Below are 19,894 nucleotides of genomic sequence, written 5' to 3' on the forward strand. Positions count from 1 at the left end.
TTTGATTTCTCCGTTTCATGAAAAAAGATTAAATAAATAATTAAAAATAACAAAATAAAAAGAAAGAAAATCAAGTAGATTTTTACTCAATTTTACATTAGTATATAATATAAGAAGTATTTCGTTCATGTTACAAATGGCAATTTTGATAAAAGAAAAGAAAAAATATTGAAAAGATAGCAGGGTATTATTCACGTGTAAACGATACTTTCATAGAATTATCTACTATAATGTTAAAGTGAAAGAATGTGATTATAAACGTTGCGTATTTTCCGATAGACGAAGAATTTCTTTGGCTGGCAGGCGGCTTGATCGACCACGTATTTGAAATATCAACGGCACACGTGAGCGTCGAGGCACGTGCACGCTAAATCCACGACCCGTGGAATACGCATGTACGTGCTTATGTATGTATATATTACGTTTTCTGGACTCAAATGAACGACCAAACGTCGATAATTACGTATCGCTCATTTAAATCCATTTTAATTCGTTTTCAAAAAGTTTTCCATCATTATATAATCAAATTAAGAATTTATCATTTTCTTTATTTTTTTTTATTAGCCATATAATTTTGTTTGTTAGTCGTATTATGTAATTTTGTTTTTACGGGAAACATAATTGCAATTATTATCATTCTACGATCTAATTAAGAATGTGTCAATTTTTTTTTTATTAGCCATTTGCAAATTTGGAATGTAATTTCAATTTTATCGTAAACTAAGTAATCTAAGTAATCTAAGTAATCTAAGTACAGTAATCTAGTTCGAATCTGATGGCTTATAAAATATCGCTTTTTTTTTAATTATGAGAAAAATAATAGAAGTATGTAGATGTGTTATTAATTTATATTTAATATAACATATGAGCTTTACAGTAAGAAAACAAAAATCACTTTCTTAATATAGAATATGACTGACTGACGTGTGAATCAAATAGATTGAATCAATCGAATTGATTGAAAAATATTTCTACAATGTTTGTGAAAAATCGAAAAAGTAAATGATCGAAGTATTTATCGAAGAAAATTCATATCACAATTCCAAACCCATATATACAAACTAATTAGTTAAACTTATATGTTAAATGTATCTAAGAGCCGTAAATCAAAGGATCGCGCTTATTAGGCAGTCTTTTATATTCAATATATACATATGTATATGTATGATATATAAATCGTACTATCACTAATGAATTATTCATTTAATGCATAATATGTTTTTTTCATTTCTTAAATAATAATAATAATTCTTTAATAACTTGACAAACTCACATTTACGTTAACTTACATTAAAATAATTGAGTAAAGTTTAATAACTAATACCTAATGTATTAATATTTTTATTCATTATATTTTTATCTTGTATACGAAATAGAAAATTTATTGTTAACGATAAAAACAATTTATAATTAAATAAATAAATGTGTGTATTGTAGAATACATACATTGAATATATTGATTGTAGAAAAGTTACTTCTTTTGCAGATGTTAGAGAAAGTTTCTAAACCATGCTGAAGAAAAAAGACGTGAAAGATACATGCGCTATTTCAAAGATATATTGGAACAAAACGAACGGTGTATTTTCTTCGTCGTATCATCTTTATTTAACTGCAATAGCGGAAAACCTTACGGACTCTGAAATCAAACAAAATTACAAGTAATGCAATGATTTACGCTCTGCACGTAATTCTTCCTAGATACGTATATCCAAGAATATGAATGTAGTATCGTGAATTCCATTTACTTCCTGCCAAGTATTCAACTATAGCTTTTACTCCGAATACCTTTTACTGAGGTCCCTACTAAATTGCTTTTCATACACGTGAGTCGATACGGGTTCTGCGTATCCGTGTCAGGGACGTAAATTAAAACGATTTCTCCTATTGCTTAGTTTGATTATTAACACTTACAATTATTTTTTTTCTTACAATTATCAGTCAAATATCAAAAACTATCTATGATGAGAAAAAAAAAGGAAAAAAACCAATAATGATTTATTAAACATATACACATATATAAAATAGATAAATAGATCACAAATATTTTTTTAGCTTTTTTACACGATTCAATATTCAAAAGATATATAAAATATAACGAAGAAATCGTATAAAAAATATCTTAAAGTAAAAACGAGTGTACACGTGAACGGCGAAGAGAAGCACGTGAGTGTCCTACTAGATTCTTGCTGTTAGTATACTCCGAACAAGTCCCTGACCCGTTTTGCAGTACTTTTACTGTACCTTCTCGCTTATACTAACACCAGAGTAAAATACTTGGCCAATAGAGTGTTTCCTTTTGGTCCATATCCTCACGTGTAGCGGTCAGACCGGTCCCCTCTCCCTTTTTCTCTAAGTAGAAAACTCCTGTCTTTCTCCTCTCCCCACTCTCTTCTTGACTTCATCCCCTGTACAAATTGAGATCAATGGTGAACTTACACAATGATTACGTGCCTTTCCAATCCTCCTTTCGCTTTTTCTTGGTGTTTGATCTTTCCTAGGTAGTTGGTGAAAAGACTTCGCCACTTGGCGACGAATCTTCGATTTATCTTCCTTCTTCGTGATTAAAGTTTAACTCGTTTTTACGCTTGAATGTATTCATAGCTTTGTTTCTGCAAGCATTTTCGTTTTTTTTTTTTTTTTTTTTTTTTTATATCAAAGAAGAAAAATTGTTCAATTAAATATATTTTAAAGGTAGAGAATCTAGTGATTATAATTTTATTCTTTTTATTATTTCTACATTTCTTTTTCTTTTTCACTTTTATTTCTTTCGTGTTTTGTTTGATCCATTTTGTGCATTGATTTGATTCATTTTGTGCATTGATTTTATAGATGTTGGCACTTATAAATACGTCGAAATCGACGTACCTCGATATTGACAGTGAAGGCTTCAATACCGCGTTGACATTGTCGAACGAGAAGACAACGGTAGAGCAGAGGAAGGAACGTCGGGAAGTCGAGGACAACGCGTGGACGAAGAGTCTTCAACTTTTGAGGATCAGAGGTTCACCGCATTTGTTGCCGGAAGGTAAGTTCATTTTATTTTTCTTTTTTTTAGATTTAAATGAAAAAAGAAAATATCGAAATAATATAAAAAATTGAAAAAAAAAATAATAAAATTGTAAAATAATTTTTCAGATATACTAACGTTGGTGAATCACTGTCGATGTCTTCGCGAATTATCCATGTCTTATACTTTATTAAGCGACGATTTACTGATGGCTTTGTGCACCGAAAAAGAAATCAATTTGGAGACATTAAAAATAGAAATACATTCTGAAACAAGACCACTTCCTGTTATCGATGAAAAAGTGTGGACAACATTCGTCGATCGGTTTCCAAACATCAATCTCGTTTTGTAAGTGGCCAATGTATATTTATGTCATTTTCTTCTCGAGTTTCGTTGATGATCTTAAAAAACGAAATAAAATGATTAATCACAGTTATATTAAGTAACGTATTATTGATATAAGTAATCATTTTTGTCTTTAGATTGTCTTACATAACTGATGAAGAAGAACACGAATCCCTTTTCACATCACATATTCCAGTGACGCACTTATATTTTGGAGAAGCGCCATCGGAGTCAATAGCATTGAGAATTCATAGTTATTGTCCGCGATTAATGGAACTGGTTATAGCTGCTTACGGACCTGGCCTTATTGATGATGTTTTAATTAACGTTGCTAGAGGATGTCCTCATCTTAATGCCATTGGTTTGGGTGATTGTGAAATTAGGTATTATAATAATAACTAAAATCGTTAACGTCAATATTTGGATGTTCTCCATGGAAATAGATCGAGCATAATTTTGTTCTAATAATTGTTTATCTTTTAGTTGTACGGGTCTTCTAGAATTTGTTACCTTATGCGCCGAACGCTTAAAAATACTTTATATCCGGGAGACATCTTTAATAGAGAATTCAGAATTGGATGTCTTGGATGTAACAGCCAAGGTTTCTTCTCTCCTTGGAGACACTTGGGTACCTGAATATATACCTTTATGGTGAAATGATTAAATAACGAGAAATGTTGAAATAATAAGGATAAATGACGTTAATTTAAAACGTTATGCGATGTGATAAATGATACGTACGAGAAAACTATACGTATAAGTGATAATCAAAACCCAAGGATATCTGTTTTTTACTTTTTGTACCGATAAGTTATTTAGGCTATAGATCATTGAATAATACAATGTACATACATATTGTTTGTGTTAGAAGTTTGCAGTATTTTTAACTATAAAAATGTCAATGTATTAATACTATTTTAATATTTAAGGCCAATAATATTCTGTATTTCATTATGTGTTTAGTGTTTTCAGTTTAAATCGATATTTTAGATAATATATATATATATATATATATATATATATATATATATATATATCTGTATATAAAGTATCTGTATATATATATATATATATATATATATATATATATATATATATACACAGATACTTTGTTATATAAATTAATCGTATTCATTGATATCAAAAAATATAAACTTTATTAGATTATAATGGACTTACTGTGTAATATATATATAAAATAAAATAATATCACTGATTATTCATGATAACCATCGCTCATAACCGATATGCATAATATATATGTATATATATGTATACATGTATATATGTATATATATATATATACATATTATACAGTATCTAATATAATACACACATACGCACGCGCACATACACACACAATATTATTGTAATGCAACGAGGTTTGTACATTTTTCTACAATATAACACAAGAATTAATTGGGCATTTAAAGATATGATTCCTAAAAACGTTAACAATTGTTTCCGATTATTATTTTCTAAATTTATATATATGTAATCTTTTCATTTTTATATCTTGCCAATATTATTGTAAAGATGCGAGGTGCTCAGTCTTGTATCCCAGCCAGTAAATCCAATCTCTTTGTTTTTAAGCCTCATGAAGTACCTAACATTTGAACAATTCACATATTTCAGCTAATAACGAAGTTTACAATAATGTAAGGATACAAAATATTTTAATACAATAATTCGTCTGTATAAGAAATAATTTTATGAAAGAATATATCACTCGATCTAAATCATCAAAGTATAATAAAATTTTTCATATCGAATAAATCATTAGTATATGTATATATATCGATATGGCTAAAATATTTATAGCAAGTACTCAAATATTGAATTGGAAGTAACAAAGCCTTTTAATTTCTAATGTGCATGTACCCATACTTAATCATGAAATGTAATAACATTTAATGATAGAACTTTGTGTATCACAACCGCGAATTATATATATTATACAATATTGCACTTTTTGCAATGTTGCAGGAACACATTGTTACAAAAATTTCATGATGTCCATGTTACGCAAATATAAATATGTGTCTGAATATATATATATACATATATATATTTATACTGTGAACAATTGCATGTGTCATAATTTTTGTACTTTGTTTTTGACACTTTTGAAGACATAATGTAGTACAGAACTTAATCTATACTGAAAATATATATGTATTTATGGGTACATCACGTATTTCTACTAGATATCAATAGAAACTGATTGTTAAACTTATTTAAAAATATATCATTTGTAATGGATGATTAGGAAAAATATTCTAAGAAAGATGTTGTCATTAATGTCTGCTTCAACCCACTTTGTATTGGTAAATATATCCTATATACAATAATTATTTGTTCTTTATATGCAACTACCTATTTGAATGAAACAAAATCTTTTTAGAAGAACGAAAAATGAGTTGCAACAATAATTGCGAATGAACAAATTTTTAAGCGTTTCATTATTACAGTATACCACAATCGATTTTTAGCACCATCATAGACATAGTTATTGTAATTAATGTATTAATTTATATATAAACTATTTTCAACACAGGCCAACTACATTATATTATCATAATATGATTTACAATTGATAGATAAGAAACAGTAAACTATTAGGAAAAAAGATTTATATTTTAAAATAGAATTATTGAAATAAATGGACGGGTCAATTACTTATGCTAAACACAAATTAAGTGATCAAATATGCAGAAGCTAAGATAGACTTAAAATCATTATCATATTGAGCACCATAACAATTAAACTATAATATATTTTAGGGGCCAATTACTTTAATTTTTATGCAAACAAAAATTTGTTTCACCCTTTATTTCAAATAGGGGCAACATAATTACCTTTCTAATTTGTATTATATAAAACAAACAATGCTCTTCTGAACATGTTTAAATTTCAATTTCCAATAACAAGATGCATAACATGATCATCACGATTGCCCTGGCGCATGTTAAACTAACAATAACAATTTTTTATAAGATCTAGTGTAGCGAAAATAACAATTTTGTATGTATAATTTAATGTACAATTATATACCCACCTCTCTATTTTATGTTACATACATGGCATGTGAATCCACTAGTAACGTTGAAGAGAATGTATTAATGTTCAAGATAAATTCTGTAATGTAATGCAAAGCGTGTTAACTTGGAAATATTAATCTAATATATATAAATGAGATTATTAAAATATATGTATACCTAGGCCAATTTGATCAATCAGGCATGTCTATGGAAATTATAGGCACTACAGGTTTTGTTAGGTCGATTTTTTTTATGTGCTTCTCATTCTTTTCACTAACCATTGGTTCAGATGGTGGTTGATCTTGATCACCTCTTGGTTGATAAGAAATGTTACCATATTCTTGAAGCAATGGACATAGGCTCAACAGAAAATGGCAGAAATCTTTTCTAATACCAAACCACCCTATAAAAAATGAAAATATGTTTTTACAGATTGATTAAAGATTTACACATGTTTAAATACATTATCATTCCTTACATCTATTTCCTCCTTTTGCTCCAAAAGACATGAAGATAAGTGTCATGTGAGATATGAGAAGAGGCATTGCCACTGTTGTATAATTTAAAGAAATATCACCATCCAATTTATTTGCTAATAGTACCTGATAAAATAAAACAATAAATAATTTAAAAAATTTAATATTAATCAATCGACATATAATATTCATTTTCTTATTACTCACTTGAAATACTAAAATTGGGACTACAAGAAATGTATATGCTAGTGCTGAATTTAAAGATGTCCGCCTTTGCCTTGCATTAATTTGAGGTGTTCTTAATAAAACAGCAGCAAACACTATTGCATATAGAACAGCAACTAGAGACAAACAAAGAAGTGCCCAAAGAGGTACAAATACTACCTCCCAACTCCAAGTAATAAAGCTATCTAGTCTTAGTGCCAAAAAGATAAATTGTAATACATTGACTGCACAGAATAGTTCAAGTTCGAAAGACCTATCGTGTTTAACAGCCCAAATGCAAACCTAAAGTATAAAGATGATAACAGTCAATATATAAATATAATCTGTAGTAACTAAATAAACAAATAAATAATACATACAGCTATAGATACAACAGAGATGAAAATCAGTGGTATAAACACTAATATCCATAAATGCCTATCAGATTCCAGTTTGTCACACACTAATAATTCGAACATTAACAAGATCAAATGTAATGCCAAAGTAATCAACATTGCCTTGTAATGAACATAGGCATCTCCTTCCAATCTTGAATGTGGGTGTCTCCACCACACATAACTTCCAATGGTAGCACCCAATATTACCATACCTTTCCAAAACCAAATTGGACTAAATATTGTCCAGTAACTCCATTCTATGAAACCGTCCAATCGAAGAGCGAACAAAGCAGTAAATATCATCAAACATGAGTAGACTAAAAATTTGCTATAAAATCAAAAAAAAAAAGAAAAAAGAAAGTATAAATAATGAATTTTAATGCACAATCATTCTTCTACTGTATCATTTATTATTATTATTATAACGATTAAAAAAATGTAACATACAGATTAAATATTTATATTTTTGTATATCCTTTGTTATTATTTAAACACAATAGAAATAATTTTTTCCTTTTTTGATATTCACATAAACGTATCACAAAGAACTGATTGATAAATTTAGAATAAGATCGAGATCTAAATACTAAGACAAGAAGGATTACCTTGGATTAAAATCTTGGAAAAGTGTTTGCAGATTCATATTTATCAGCACTGCCACGAAAGATCAAATCTTTTTTGATGATATTTATAAATTTTTCTGAACATTCCACGAGTAATTTTTCATTTATCGCGCAGTCTATTGCAGAAAATCACGGAGAGTGGCTCATGCATTTGTCCTGCATAAAAAATAAATTACATAGTATCGCATGTAAAATTCGAAGCGCACTGAAAGTAGCCAAAGGCCACCACTACCAGCTGTCGACATTCGATATACGTATACATAGTAGAAAACTTCGTGAGTATACGAAACTTCAATTTATCATATACATGTATACGTGTATATTTCGTATATATTTTCTAGCGATTAGAAATTATCATTTTCTTATATTTGTAGTTATTGATAATATCTGCAATTTTTTTGAATAATAATCTTTGTAAGATTTGATATTTTGACTAATTCTTGATAATAGAATATTATCTTCACGAATTTCATTTTATTTTATAAAAAGAAATTATTTCGCGAGATCTTATAATCTTAAAAAAAGAAATCTTGTACGGTTTAAGAAAACGAAAATAAAATGTTAAATATTACTTTAAATCTAGACAAAGGAAAAAATAAGTAAAAAAAGGAAAAAAAAAAAATAGAACTTTTAGACATTGTTTATAAATTAATATAATTGATCCTCTTTTCTTGTAAGTTCTTTAATAATTTTTAGTATATATCTCCAAAAATATTTTTTCAATCAATTTTTAATAAAATCCATTAAATTTCATTTTTAATTCATTAAATTTCGTTTTTTAAATTACTTTTGATATTATTGTCCTTGATATTAGTTCTGAATGCAGTAAAAAAGCAATAAATTTGAATCAACAAATCACGTAATTTCGACCAATAGCCATACGAAATTTCCTTCCATCTTTCTTATTTAACAGCTTATGTTGCTTACTTCCGTTCAGAAGTAGACGTTCTTCTTTCCGCTTGTAGCTATAATCATGGCGGTGGGTAAAAATAAGGGCCTGTCGAAAGGTGGCAAAAAGGGTGTTAAAAAGAAGATGTAAGTAAATAATAATATATTTTTCATGAATATCATTCATCTAAGCATTCAGAAAAGTGTTCTTCAAAGTTTTAATTTTCGCGATTTCTGTTTTTTTGATGGATTCGTCTAACCTACCACAAGGCCATTTCATGCTTGCGATACTTACACTAGAAGCCATAATATGTTATCGTTTAATATTATATTTCGTATTTCACAAATTATGATTTTACCTGTATTTTAAAATTGACAATGAATTATATTTTATATATTGTAGAACTTTATCGATAATAGGTTACGAAAAACTATGGTAAATTTAAATATTTATATTTTTGCTACTGTCATATTAATATTATTCTTTCATAAATATATAAATAACATATTTTTCGCTGTAAAATTAAAAATCCTACTTTTGTAAAATATATCGCGTTTTTTCATGAAAATTTAAAATGCTTAACCTCAAAATTATCTTTGAGATGATTCAAATATAGTTAATCTAGAATAAAAATTATTTTTCTATTTTATTATAACAGAGTAACAAGTAATTATTTAATATGCATTAATTTTATATTGCAATTGAAATTTTATTTCAGTGTTGATCCCTTTACACGGAAGGACTGGTATGATGTGAAGGCACCGTCTATGTTTACAAACCGTCATGTTGGAAAAACATTGGTAAACCGAACGCAAGGAACGAGTAAGATATTTTATTAAATTTTTTTAATTATATATGTATAATTGATATTTATATGAAAAGAAATATAGTGCAACCTCAGCTCCACAAAAATATTCTATAATTTTTGTGGCTTTTCCCGTTGCACATATTAAAACTGGCATGTACTTATTACATTATTGTTTTGTATATAGCAATGATGCCATTGTTAGATGCCATAAAATTAATACTGTTAATCAAAGTACTTCTTCTCCTTTATTTTTACACATTTTCATATCATGTTTATTATTTTTTTGTCCGACAGAAATTGCATCGGAAGGTTTGAAGTTCCGTGTGTTCGAGGTTTCATTAGCTGATCTTCAAGATGACAATGATGCAGAAAGATCCTTTCGTAAATTTAGATTGATTGCGGAAGATGTGCAAGGTCGTAATGTGCTAACTAACTTTCATGGAATGGACCTAACAACAGACAAACTAAGATCCATGGTAAAGAAATGGCAGACTCTGATAGAAGCTAATGTTGATGTAAAAACGACTGATGGCTATTTGCTCAGAGTTTTTTGCATTGGTTTTACAAACAAAGACCAAATGAGCACTAGAAAAACATGTTATGCCCAACATGCGCAAGTGAGTATCTACGATTATAAAACTTGTTTGTTTAAAATAATAAGATCACATTGCAACTAATATTAATATATAAATATTCTTATAAATATATATATTAATATATAAACATTATATAAAGTTGCATATATAAAAAAAGCACTCTCTTACCACACTATTCCTGGATAAAGAAATAGTGATATTTGATGTTGCAACAATTCAAATAACAAAAAAAACATTGTTAAATATGTCTAATTCCGTTAATATTTCACTAATCTTTAATTACTTTTCATTAACACCTAGGTTAAAAGAATTAGACAAAAAATGGTAGATAATATCACGAATGATGTTATTAAAAGTGATTTAAAAGGTGTGGTCAGCAAACTTTTGCCTGATGCTATGGCCAAAGACATAGAAAAGGTGTCTCAAAGTGTATATCCACTTCATGATGTTTACATTCGCAAGGTATCAATCTAATTAATCGAACATATATTTTAAGAAAATTATACTAAATAATAATGACTATTCGATAATATTTAATTACGACTCTTGTATCTAGGTAAAAGTTTTGAAGAAACCAAGATTTGAATTAAGCAAATTGCTTGAACTACATGGTGACGGTGGTGGTAGTAAGAGCGAAGACATTGGAGAAAGTGGCTCGAAGGTTGATAGGCCTGAGGGTTATGAACCTCCAGTGCAAGAATCTGTATAAGAGATTTATTCTCTTATTATATTTCTTAAAAATAAAAATCAGAATTTCGTGTTAAAAAAAATGTTCTTTTTTTTGTCTTATTGGAAAACATATTTTTTATTAATCCATATTTTTTAGATAATTGATATTCATAGAAATTACAGCAGAAATAACAAATTTTATTTAATCACGTAAAAAATTATAAAAAAATAATTATCAACTGAGAATATGTATAATTATAAAGGTAATATTTTGGTGACTCCGGTCCAACTTTCGTTAAAAAATGCTTCGAAGCTACCGATCAATGAAAACAGTACGTATATCAGAAGTGCAAATAAAAGTATCTTCGTAAATATGTCTACCCAATACATTCTGTAAAAAAAGTTTAAAAAAATAAGAAAAATAGTAATATCTTTCGTAACGTAAATAAAAAATAAATATAAGAATTTTACATTCTAATATGCCGACGAGCTGCCGGTAAAGTTTCTGGAAGTTCTTTTAAAATATAAATTCTTGCAGCTTGTATACAAGTTTCAAAATATTCGTACAAGTCTATGTCGTCTCCGTGTAAGTAATACTTATTATATTCTCTGGCATTAAATTTATCTCTCACTTCCTTTATATTTGCATTAATAAAATCCCATTGGTTATTGGCATAGTATTCCAACACATCGAATCCTTTTTGTATGCGACGTTGAACTCGACACATGCTATATAAGAAAAGAAAATAATAATTATACCCAATTGGTAACTTTCAAATCATCTTTTATCGCTTACATTGGCTCGTAACCCGCAAGAAATATGATTGTATCAATGAAGTAAGCCGGAATCGTGTGAAATAAAAATACACAAATATCATGATGAAGACGTGATTTTTTCATACTGCCACCTGGGTACCAAACGACACCATTTAAAGGTATTTTCTCTATTACTCGACGACCAATCTCTATGATTTCGCCCCACGAAACCTATGATAAACATTTTTATATTAAATTATAAAATTCTGATAAATACATACAATATAAAGTTGATATTTATTGGGTCAATATTTTTAAACATTTATTTAACATTTTAAGTAAATGGTCAATATTATAAAATATTAATACATAATATAAGTGATAAACTTGATGCATTAAACCCTGTTATTTAATTACTTATATTGACGAAAATATTCGTATACACTGACCATTTTAAAAAATATTTAACATCAATAAATAAAAATACTGAGAAAATAAATATAAATTATAATATAATAATTACTAAGAGTTACCTTGAAATCGCTACTGCTGGTAAGATTGTATATTCTCTTATCATGATCTTTGAAATAAATATAATTCCATGTGCAAGCAAGAATAGCATTGACCAATATATCGACAGGAACATAATCGGCATAACTATTTTCATTGCAATACATGCTCCTAATTACACCTTTTCCAGCACCGATTAAAAGTCCTGTCGGACCATTAATATTATCTGTCCATCCCGGGAGTGGTTCTTTCCAAATAGGTATAATAACACTTGGTCTATAATTTTAAAGTTATTAAACGATTGATTCTTTTACATATATGTATCTACTTAAAAAAATGAAAAATGTTTTGAGATATTACCTTAATAGAACTACCGGAATGTATGGCATAGCTTCTTCAATAATACTTTCGGACAGAGCTTTCGTAAAGGCATAAGTATTTGGTATTTTACCTAATATCTTATGTGTTATGGTATTCACTATTTCATCGTCCATCCATTCGATACATGTTATTACCTTATGTGGATCCGCCGGAGGTGGATACAGCTTTTCTTTCAATAACTAAAAAAAATGTTGAGACCATCATTATAAATAAGAGTAATTTCTCAGTATATGTATATCAGTAAGTGTGTATGTGTATACTAATATATAATATAACGACTATTTAATTATTTATTTATTTAACTATTTAATTATTTTATAATATGACGTCTTTATGATATATACATATATATATGTATATAACTATTTATTTTTATTATTTATACGTACTTTTTGATCAAGATGACAATAAGATGTACTAATGTGACCGAAAAATAACAAATTCTTCATTTCCTTGGCCAAATCCAACATTTGTTTCGTACCACGTGTATTCAATAATACCGCTTTCTTTAACATCTCATCGAATCTTTAACGTATATGAAACCTCAGTAATACTTTTGTATGATTACTCGATGAAAGGAATTCGAAATACTATAATCCTTACCTCACTGTTGCTGCCGCATGATAAATAATAGTAACTTTGTCAATCAACATTTTTCTATCCTCTGCTGAAATGCCAAGTTCTGGTAACATCACATCTCCTTTTATTGCCGTCACCGTATTGTGCAATGTTTCCAATCCTCTTTGTTCACGAATTTGATCGAATATCTGATTTATTATAAAATTTAAAATTTCAAATCGATATTAATTTTAATTCTATATAATTCATTTTAAAATTAAACATTTCAAATCAATTGTAATTTAAATTGTTTATAATTCGTTTAAAAAATCTGAATTATAAAATAAATTATATCATTTTTTTACATGTAATCTCATCATAGCTTTCCTTTTTTTCATTTTTTTTGACATCTTAATGATATATCATATATCTTAGGTTCTAAAATATCGAAGAAAATTTATTATAAAATCTCTAGAAAGTGTTTGGTAAGTCAATTGCAGTACAGTTTCGTCACGTAGATGCATAGAAATGATGCGATAGAAATCGTAAAAGTCGTATATTTCGTCATTTCACATTTACTTTATATGCATACACATATTATTAGTTAAAGTTGAATAATCATTGTGAGGTAAATTTATGAGTAAATATTGTAGTACATGTTTGTAAAACATACATGCATACATATTGTACATGTTTGCATTATATACACGTATGAGTGTTTTTGAAGTTATGACACGTTTTTTATTTTCGATTTTCATTTTCTTTTAATTCCAATACTATGATAATGTGTATTTTACATTTTAATGAATTGAATTCAGGATAGATATCAATTACCTATCAATTTCCACGTTAAAGCGTATAAATCGTATGGAATTAAAAAGTAAAAAGCGTTACTAATAAACCCGATGAAGAAATTTCATTCTCTTATTTTCGATCGTTTAGAATGTTGGATATTTAAAAAATATGAACCGTAAAAAAATAAAAAATTCTACTATGTACTTATACATGTTTAAAAAAACGTATATAATTTCTAGTCTGACTTTTTAATGACATTCAAATATTTTACTTATTAAGTGAATAATAAGAAAACTGGTAAAACTGGAATTTCACGAGTCATAATCACTGTTAATATGTAAATTCACAGTTTTTAAAGAAAAAAAACAAAAGAAGTATATATTCTTGACCGTACAACTACTTTTACTATTTGAAAAGAAAACATTTATTTGTTTTTATAATTGCGAAAAGTTGATCATTATCAGTTAAAAAATCAATATAGCTTTCTAGCCGGTTAGGCTTATTATTCCCTTTATGACACACGTACATCACTTATGACACAGCACATAAAGTTAAATAAAATAATTTTTTTCAAGATATATTACAACTTTTACTGACTGTAACAAACCTGCTAGATTAAAAAGATATAATATGATATATAGGTACATACGCAAGATGTTATTACGTTTATTGGTTTCAGTAGATTAATTCTATTTTCAAAGGCTATTCTTGAGGATGCTAATCAAATTTTAAATTGACATTTAATGTCAAAGGAAGATTTACACACACTTATATATGCACACAGAGAGAGAGGATTTGAATTTCATAAAAATATGCAATTTCGTTAAAAAACAAAATTTTAATCCTATAAACCGGAATTTATTGTAAAAAAGATTGCTTGTTACCCAATATTACACATAATCTTGTTACACATACACGCGCACGCGCGTATGCACTAGAATAATAAATAGATAGTACAAGTTTAAAATAATTTTCACCACTTAGCATGAATCTGTACCAGTGATTCCATTGAGTAAAGGTTCTCTAATGGTAACCACAAACCAATCGGAAAAGACATGATATAACCCATATACCAGATAAACTACGAATAGATTACTTTCACTGGCTTTGGTATGATTAAATAATAACAACGATAATAATAATAATCTCTCTCGTTACATTGCTATTTGAACGAGGCCTTGACTCTGTTTCTGTGATGCATTTATATCTCAGATAATATGCAATGACTTTCACTCACGAATCGTCGAAAGTATCGAGAAAGGGAAACAAAACAACAATTGTTTAGTTGCTGTTCGTAATTGTGAAAAAAAGTGTTTGTCGGTATCTTTTGTAAGCTCTTTTTTCTTTTTCTTTCATTTTTTTTTTGTATTTTTTCTTTTTTTTTCATTTATTTCTCGAAAGTTATACTAAAGCTTTACGTATACACTTATTTTTTTTTATTATTATTTTCACGAGAGCACTTATTATTTCATCAAAAAGAATTTATTCATTTTTTCTTATTTCAAAGAAATGATTCTACGATTTCTTTCGAGATTCTTTCTAGATTTATCTGATCTATGTAATAAGCAATACGTTCATGATGCAATCTCATTTTCAATGTGATCATCACTCAGAAAATTTATAGAATATAGTAAAATACAGAAAACCTGTTTCTAATAAAATGAATTGAATGATCGAATAATTTTGTTAAGTTCAAATCATTTAATATTATATTTATATTTTTTCAAAGAATTCTCTTTGATGTAATTGTCACCTTGTTTTGCATTTAACAATTCAATAAAATTCAATTGAACAATTAGAATGATTTGTCCAAACAAATGTTACGGTTTCTCAATGTTTGTTTTAATATTACGACGTATTTAAGTACTTTACAAATAAAAAAGAAACTGTACCGGACTCTCCAAGATCTCAGTTAAACGATCCTTAGGTTCTTTATCCTTTTTAGGTCTAACGAGCATAAAGATCTGTGTTATTCCTGGTAAACAACGTAAAAATTTTTCGAGCATCACTTTTCCAAGAAATCCAGTGCCCCCGGTAATAAGGATGTTTTGACCTCGAAAAGTCTGCTCTATCCTGTCCGGTAAATTATCTATTTTTGGTTCCGCCATTACGATTGTATTCTTCTTTTATTTTGCTCTTTTTTCCTGAAATACAGTAAAATAAAATAAATATACAATAAATTAAAATAAAATAAAATAAAAAATGAAATAATACAAACTTATAACCGATCATTCTTTGCGCGATTTTTTTTTTTTATGTTTATTTAAGATTAATGAATGAAGATTAATAAACATTATTAAAAAACATTGATGTAAAATAATTAGTCAGTTCTTTATTGTGTATGTACGAATCCATTTAAATAACATAATTAATTTATTCATTAAAAAAATATATACTGTATCTTTTTATTTATTTTTTTTTTCGTCATTATTAATTAAAAAATCTTGACAATATAATAGTTAATTACTTCTCTATTAAGTTCATTTGAATACTTTAAATATCAAAATCTTTAATTTATTAATTATATGTACAGATTTAGTAGAATACAGTATCTAATCTCTTGATTTTTCACAAGATGATTTCACAAGATGAAGTTTCGCTCGTTAAAATTACAAAAGCGTACAAATACTTTCATTGTCAATTCCAAAACATATCCGCATATTGCGCGACGCTAAGAAATAAAAGAGAGAGAAAAAAAAGTACGAAAGAGAGAAAGAAGGATAGACATGTCCGTTTGATGAAAATTACGAGTTTCGTAATGAAAACGATGGTTGATGAACCACAAATCATTGAACGTTCTTCTGTCTCTACTACATCGGTTAATACTTTCGATCATGTTTCTTTGCGGTTTCATTACGTCTTTGGCGTTCTTAAGAACTATTTTTTTTAGAAACAAACAATCGATTCTCATTACAATGGTGAAAGCGGACACTTATATCAAATATTTGTAACGAATTAAAAAAAAAAGAAAGTAAAAATACAGACGACAAAACGGACGTAAAAACAATTCTGAAAAAGATTTTATTTTTTTTTTACATTTTTACTGTTATCGTACAACATTTAAAGTCGTAACTCTATGAAGGGAAAAACAAATTTGTTGTTATACACACATATACATAAATATTTTTTAAACCTTTCATTTTTGTTACATAAATTTGATTGTTATTGTTCGATATTTGATCGTGTTTGTTCGATATAAATTATATTAGTTTTATTAATATACTAAATTCTTCTCTCTCTCTCTCTCTTTCTCTCTCTCTCTTTCTCTCTCTTTCTCTTTTTTTTTTAAATATGAGAAAGAGGATTTAAAAATATGCTTTAAAAAGAATTGTTTAGAAATTTTTGTTTTATTTTCTTTTGATTACTTTAACATTTTCTTCCTTTTGCATATATGTTGTTTGCTTCCTTTCTTTCTTTTTTTCTAATTTAATAAAATACAATAATCATTAGCAATGATAGAAAATATGTATAGTCTAATTATAGAATTAAGTTTTCATTTTGGATTTTTTATTCAATTAAAAAAAAAAAAAATAAAAATAAAAAGAAATAAAAAAAAGAAAAAAGGAGAAAATAAAAGAAATATAATTATTATCAATGATAGAAACTGCGCACAGAAAATAACAATCAATTTGTCAAAGAAACGTTGCATTGAATCCGTTACGATTTCTAAACATTAAGTCGATTGTGCAACGTGTGTTTTGAACAGCAAATTGCATTCATGCAAACACTTTGCATGAACACATATAATACGTGTTAATATCTCGAATGTGCTAAGAAAGAAAGAAAGAAAGAGAGAGTTAGAGAAGAAGTGAAAAGAACAAAGAAAAGAAATATTTGTGAAAAGATACGAGTCATTGGATTGCACTGAATATTCCATTTTGAGATATATACAAAGCAAGAAATAGATATGTAAACAACACATCAATTATGTAATTTTCAATCAATTATATAATGTGTGACGACATGATGACACGACTACACATTGATAAATAATAAATAGTCTATAGAAAAACGAGTACGCGATAATTTCATGTATAATTTATCTTTTTTCGTTTTAGTAAAAAAAGACAATAAACTAGTCAACAAACATTCGTAATAAGAATAAAATAGTATAATAATAAACTATTTTATAAAATTTCATTTATACAAAATAACGAAAAAAAGAAAATAAATAAATAAAAAAAGATGAACGAAAGGAAACATCTGTCACGAACGAAATGTTTTAATTTTTTTGATAAACAATTATAAACAAAAAAAAAGCAAATTTTTTCTTGATTTCTTCTTGATTAATTCTTGATTTTCTCTAATAACGATTAAAGATGTTCATCAAACGAAAATAAAAATAAAAAGAAAAAACTTGAAGAGTAATCAAAATGAATACGCGCGTAACAAAATATTTTCTTTCAAGAGAATCACTTTAATATTTTTATAATGTCCTAGATAAATTCTAATTCTATTGTATTGTACATTCTATAAATTTGAACTGCACGCGTACACGATTAGGTAACTGGCGTTAGAAATAATGAACCATAAAAACTAGGACAATGTTCTCTTTCTTTCTCTTTCTATGTATTTGCAACTATAATGCATGCTAGCATGTGAACGTAATTTCGATCGATAGATATACTTTGCTTGTCACGTAAAATGAAAAGGAAAGAAAAAGAAAATTAAAGAAACGGAGGAAATAAATTACTTTTAATTGGCATATCTTAATTTTAGGTTTTCAATCTTAAGAACTGCATGATGCAATTGACAAGAAATTCGAAACGACCTTAAAATGTCATGAACATTGATATATATACAACAAAGAGAGAGAGAAAGAGAGAGAGAGAGAGAAACTTGTGATACAGAAAAAAATAAAAAGAATTTTTTATTATTATTAAATAAAGTCACGTATCAGAGATTGTTCAAGAAATAATAAAATGATTTCATCGTGATGCATTTAAACGATATATTACAATCAACAATTTGCGTATATCGCTAACAAATTTTTAAAAGTGCACGATTTAAATTCAAAATCTTTCAAGTTTATATGATATCAAATTTCAATATTCGTTTTCGATTTTTTTGCAATTCGAACCATTAATTCTACACCCTCTCCTTCTTTCTCTCTCTCTCTCTCTCTCTCTCTCTCTCTCTCTCTCTTTCTTTCTTTTGTTTTGCCGATTAAAAATTTAGAATTTATAATCATCAATAATAAATAATACACTTACTCTGAAAATAAATAGATATTCCTTCGTTACGCCGTTGATATTTACTCCGTCAATAGTCTGTTAATCAAGATTACACACAGAAATTTATTTTGATCTTGAATGATGGATCTTGATCTGCGAAGAAAAAGAGTAAAAAAAGGATGACGATAGAGATTTGTCAGGAAAAACTTTTAACCGAACGAGCTAGAGTCTAGTGTTGCTTGTGATACTGATATGATCGTGAATGATAGTGTGTCTTTCGTTGACTCAGAAAGCATAATGTCTTAAGCCTACTGTTTTTCGCTGAACACTCATCGGGGACCGAATCATACCAGTACCCACCTCCTATCCCCTAGTAAATATACGAAGTTTAGGTCACCACCATTCTACTCCTTCCATCACTATTGCTAACGTCATTACCACCATCTTGAAGAACGTCAAAACAATTTTTCTGATACTTTTTAGCATCGTTCCCTTTCGAAGACTTAATTGCAGAGATTTATAGAAATGTTCTATTATAATAGTTTTTCAAATGAAATCATTCATTATAAGCTAACCAATGTTTACCAAATTTGTTTCATATATTATATATATATATATTTCATATATTATATATATTATATATATTCATATATAATATATATTA

The 19,894-nt window shown here is 27.6% G+C and overlaps 4 protein-coding genes across 7 annotated transcripts; 2 read left to right on the forward strand and 2 right to left on the reverse strand.

Moving 5' to 3' along the window:
- Positions 1-1,519: 1,519 nt before the first annotated feature.
- On the forward strand, positions 1,520-4,327 carry LOC124422492 (F-box/LRR-repeat protein 3-like). 2 transcript variants are annotated; one of them, XM_046958989.1, is made up of 5 exons: positions 1,520-1,658; positions 2,830-3,025; positions 3,136-3,355; positions 3,490-3,735; positions 3,836-4,327. In XM_046958989.1, exons 2-5 carry the CDS (start codon positions 2,830-2,832, stop codon positions 4,005-4,007), a joined length of 834 nt encoding a protein of 277 aa, XP_046814945.1. In that variant the 5' UTR covers positions 1,520-1,658; the 3' UTR covers positions 4,008-4,327. The 2 variants fall into 2 exon arrangements, with proteins under 2 accessions (XP_046814945.1, XP_046814946.1); XM_046958990.1 differs by lacking the exon at positions 1,520-1,658 and adding an exon at positions 2,632-2,691.
- A 165-nt stretch (positions 4,328-4,492) lies between these two features.
- On the reverse strand, positions 4,493-8,338 carry LOC124422646 (transmembrane protein 185A). Of its 3 annotated transcripts, none has more exons than XR_006941895.1 (7): positions 8,077-8,338; positions 7,454-7,799; positions 7,077-7,376; positions 6,872-6,995; positions 6,571-6,796; positions 6,411-6,490; positions 4,493-4,958 (listed from the first exon to the last, which is right to left on the reverse strand). XR_006941895.1 is itself a non-coding variant. In XM_046959400.1 (6 exons), exons 1-5 carry the CDS (start codon positions 8,112-8,114, stop codon positions 6,585-6,587), a joined length of 1,020 nt encoding a protein of 339 aa, XP_046815356.1. In that variant the 5' UTR covers positions 8,115-8,337; the 3' UTR covers positions 4,493-6,490; positions 6,571-6,584. The 3 variants fall into 3 exon arrangements, 1 of the variants encoding a protein (XP_046815356.1); XR_006941894.1 differs by having other exon boundaries at positions 4,493-6,325; XM_046959400.1 differs by having other exon boundaries at positions 4,493-6,490; positions 8,077-8,337.
- A 669-nt stretch (positions 8,339-9,007) lies between these two features.
- Positions 9,008-11,157, forward strand: LOC124422647 (40S ribosomal protein S3a). Its single transcript, XM_046959401.1, has 5 exons — positions 9,008-9,129; positions 9,702-9,805; positions 10,086-10,408; positions 10,688-10,849; positions 10,944-11,157. Exons 1-5 carry the CDS (start codon positions 9,068-9,070, stop codon positions 11,094-11,096), a joined length of 804 nt encoding a protein of 267 aa, XP_046815357.1. The 5' UTR covers positions 9,008-9,067; the 3' UTR covers positions 11,097-11,157.
- LOC124422645 (fatty acyl-CoA reductase 1) lies at positions 11,158-19,578 on the reverse strand. Its single transcript, XM_046959399.1, has 9 exons — positions 19,270-19,578; positions 15,949-16,200; positions 13,307-13,470; positions 13,093-13,228; positions 12,683-12,882; positions 12,346-12,598; positions 11,853-12,043; positions 11,528-11,785; positions 11,158-11,447 (listed from the first exon to the last, which is right to left on the reverse strand). The coding sequence occupies exons 2-9, from the start codon at positions 16,162-16,164 to the stop codon at positions 11,312-11,314; spliced, it is 1,554 nt and encodes a 517-aa protein (XP_046815355.1). The 5' UTR covers positions 16,165-16,200; positions 19,270-19,578; the 3' UTR covers positions 11,158-11,311.
- Between the last annotated feature and the right edge of the window lie 316 nt (positions 19,579-19,894).

The sequence above is a fragment of the Vespa crabro genome, chromosome 3 (assembly GCF_910589235.1).
Source record: "Vespa crabro chromosome 3, iyVesCrab1.2, whole genome shotgun sequence".
NCBI classification, from domain to species: Eukaryota; Metazoa; Arthropoda; class Insecta; order Hymenoptera; family Vespidae; genus Vespa; species Vespa crabro.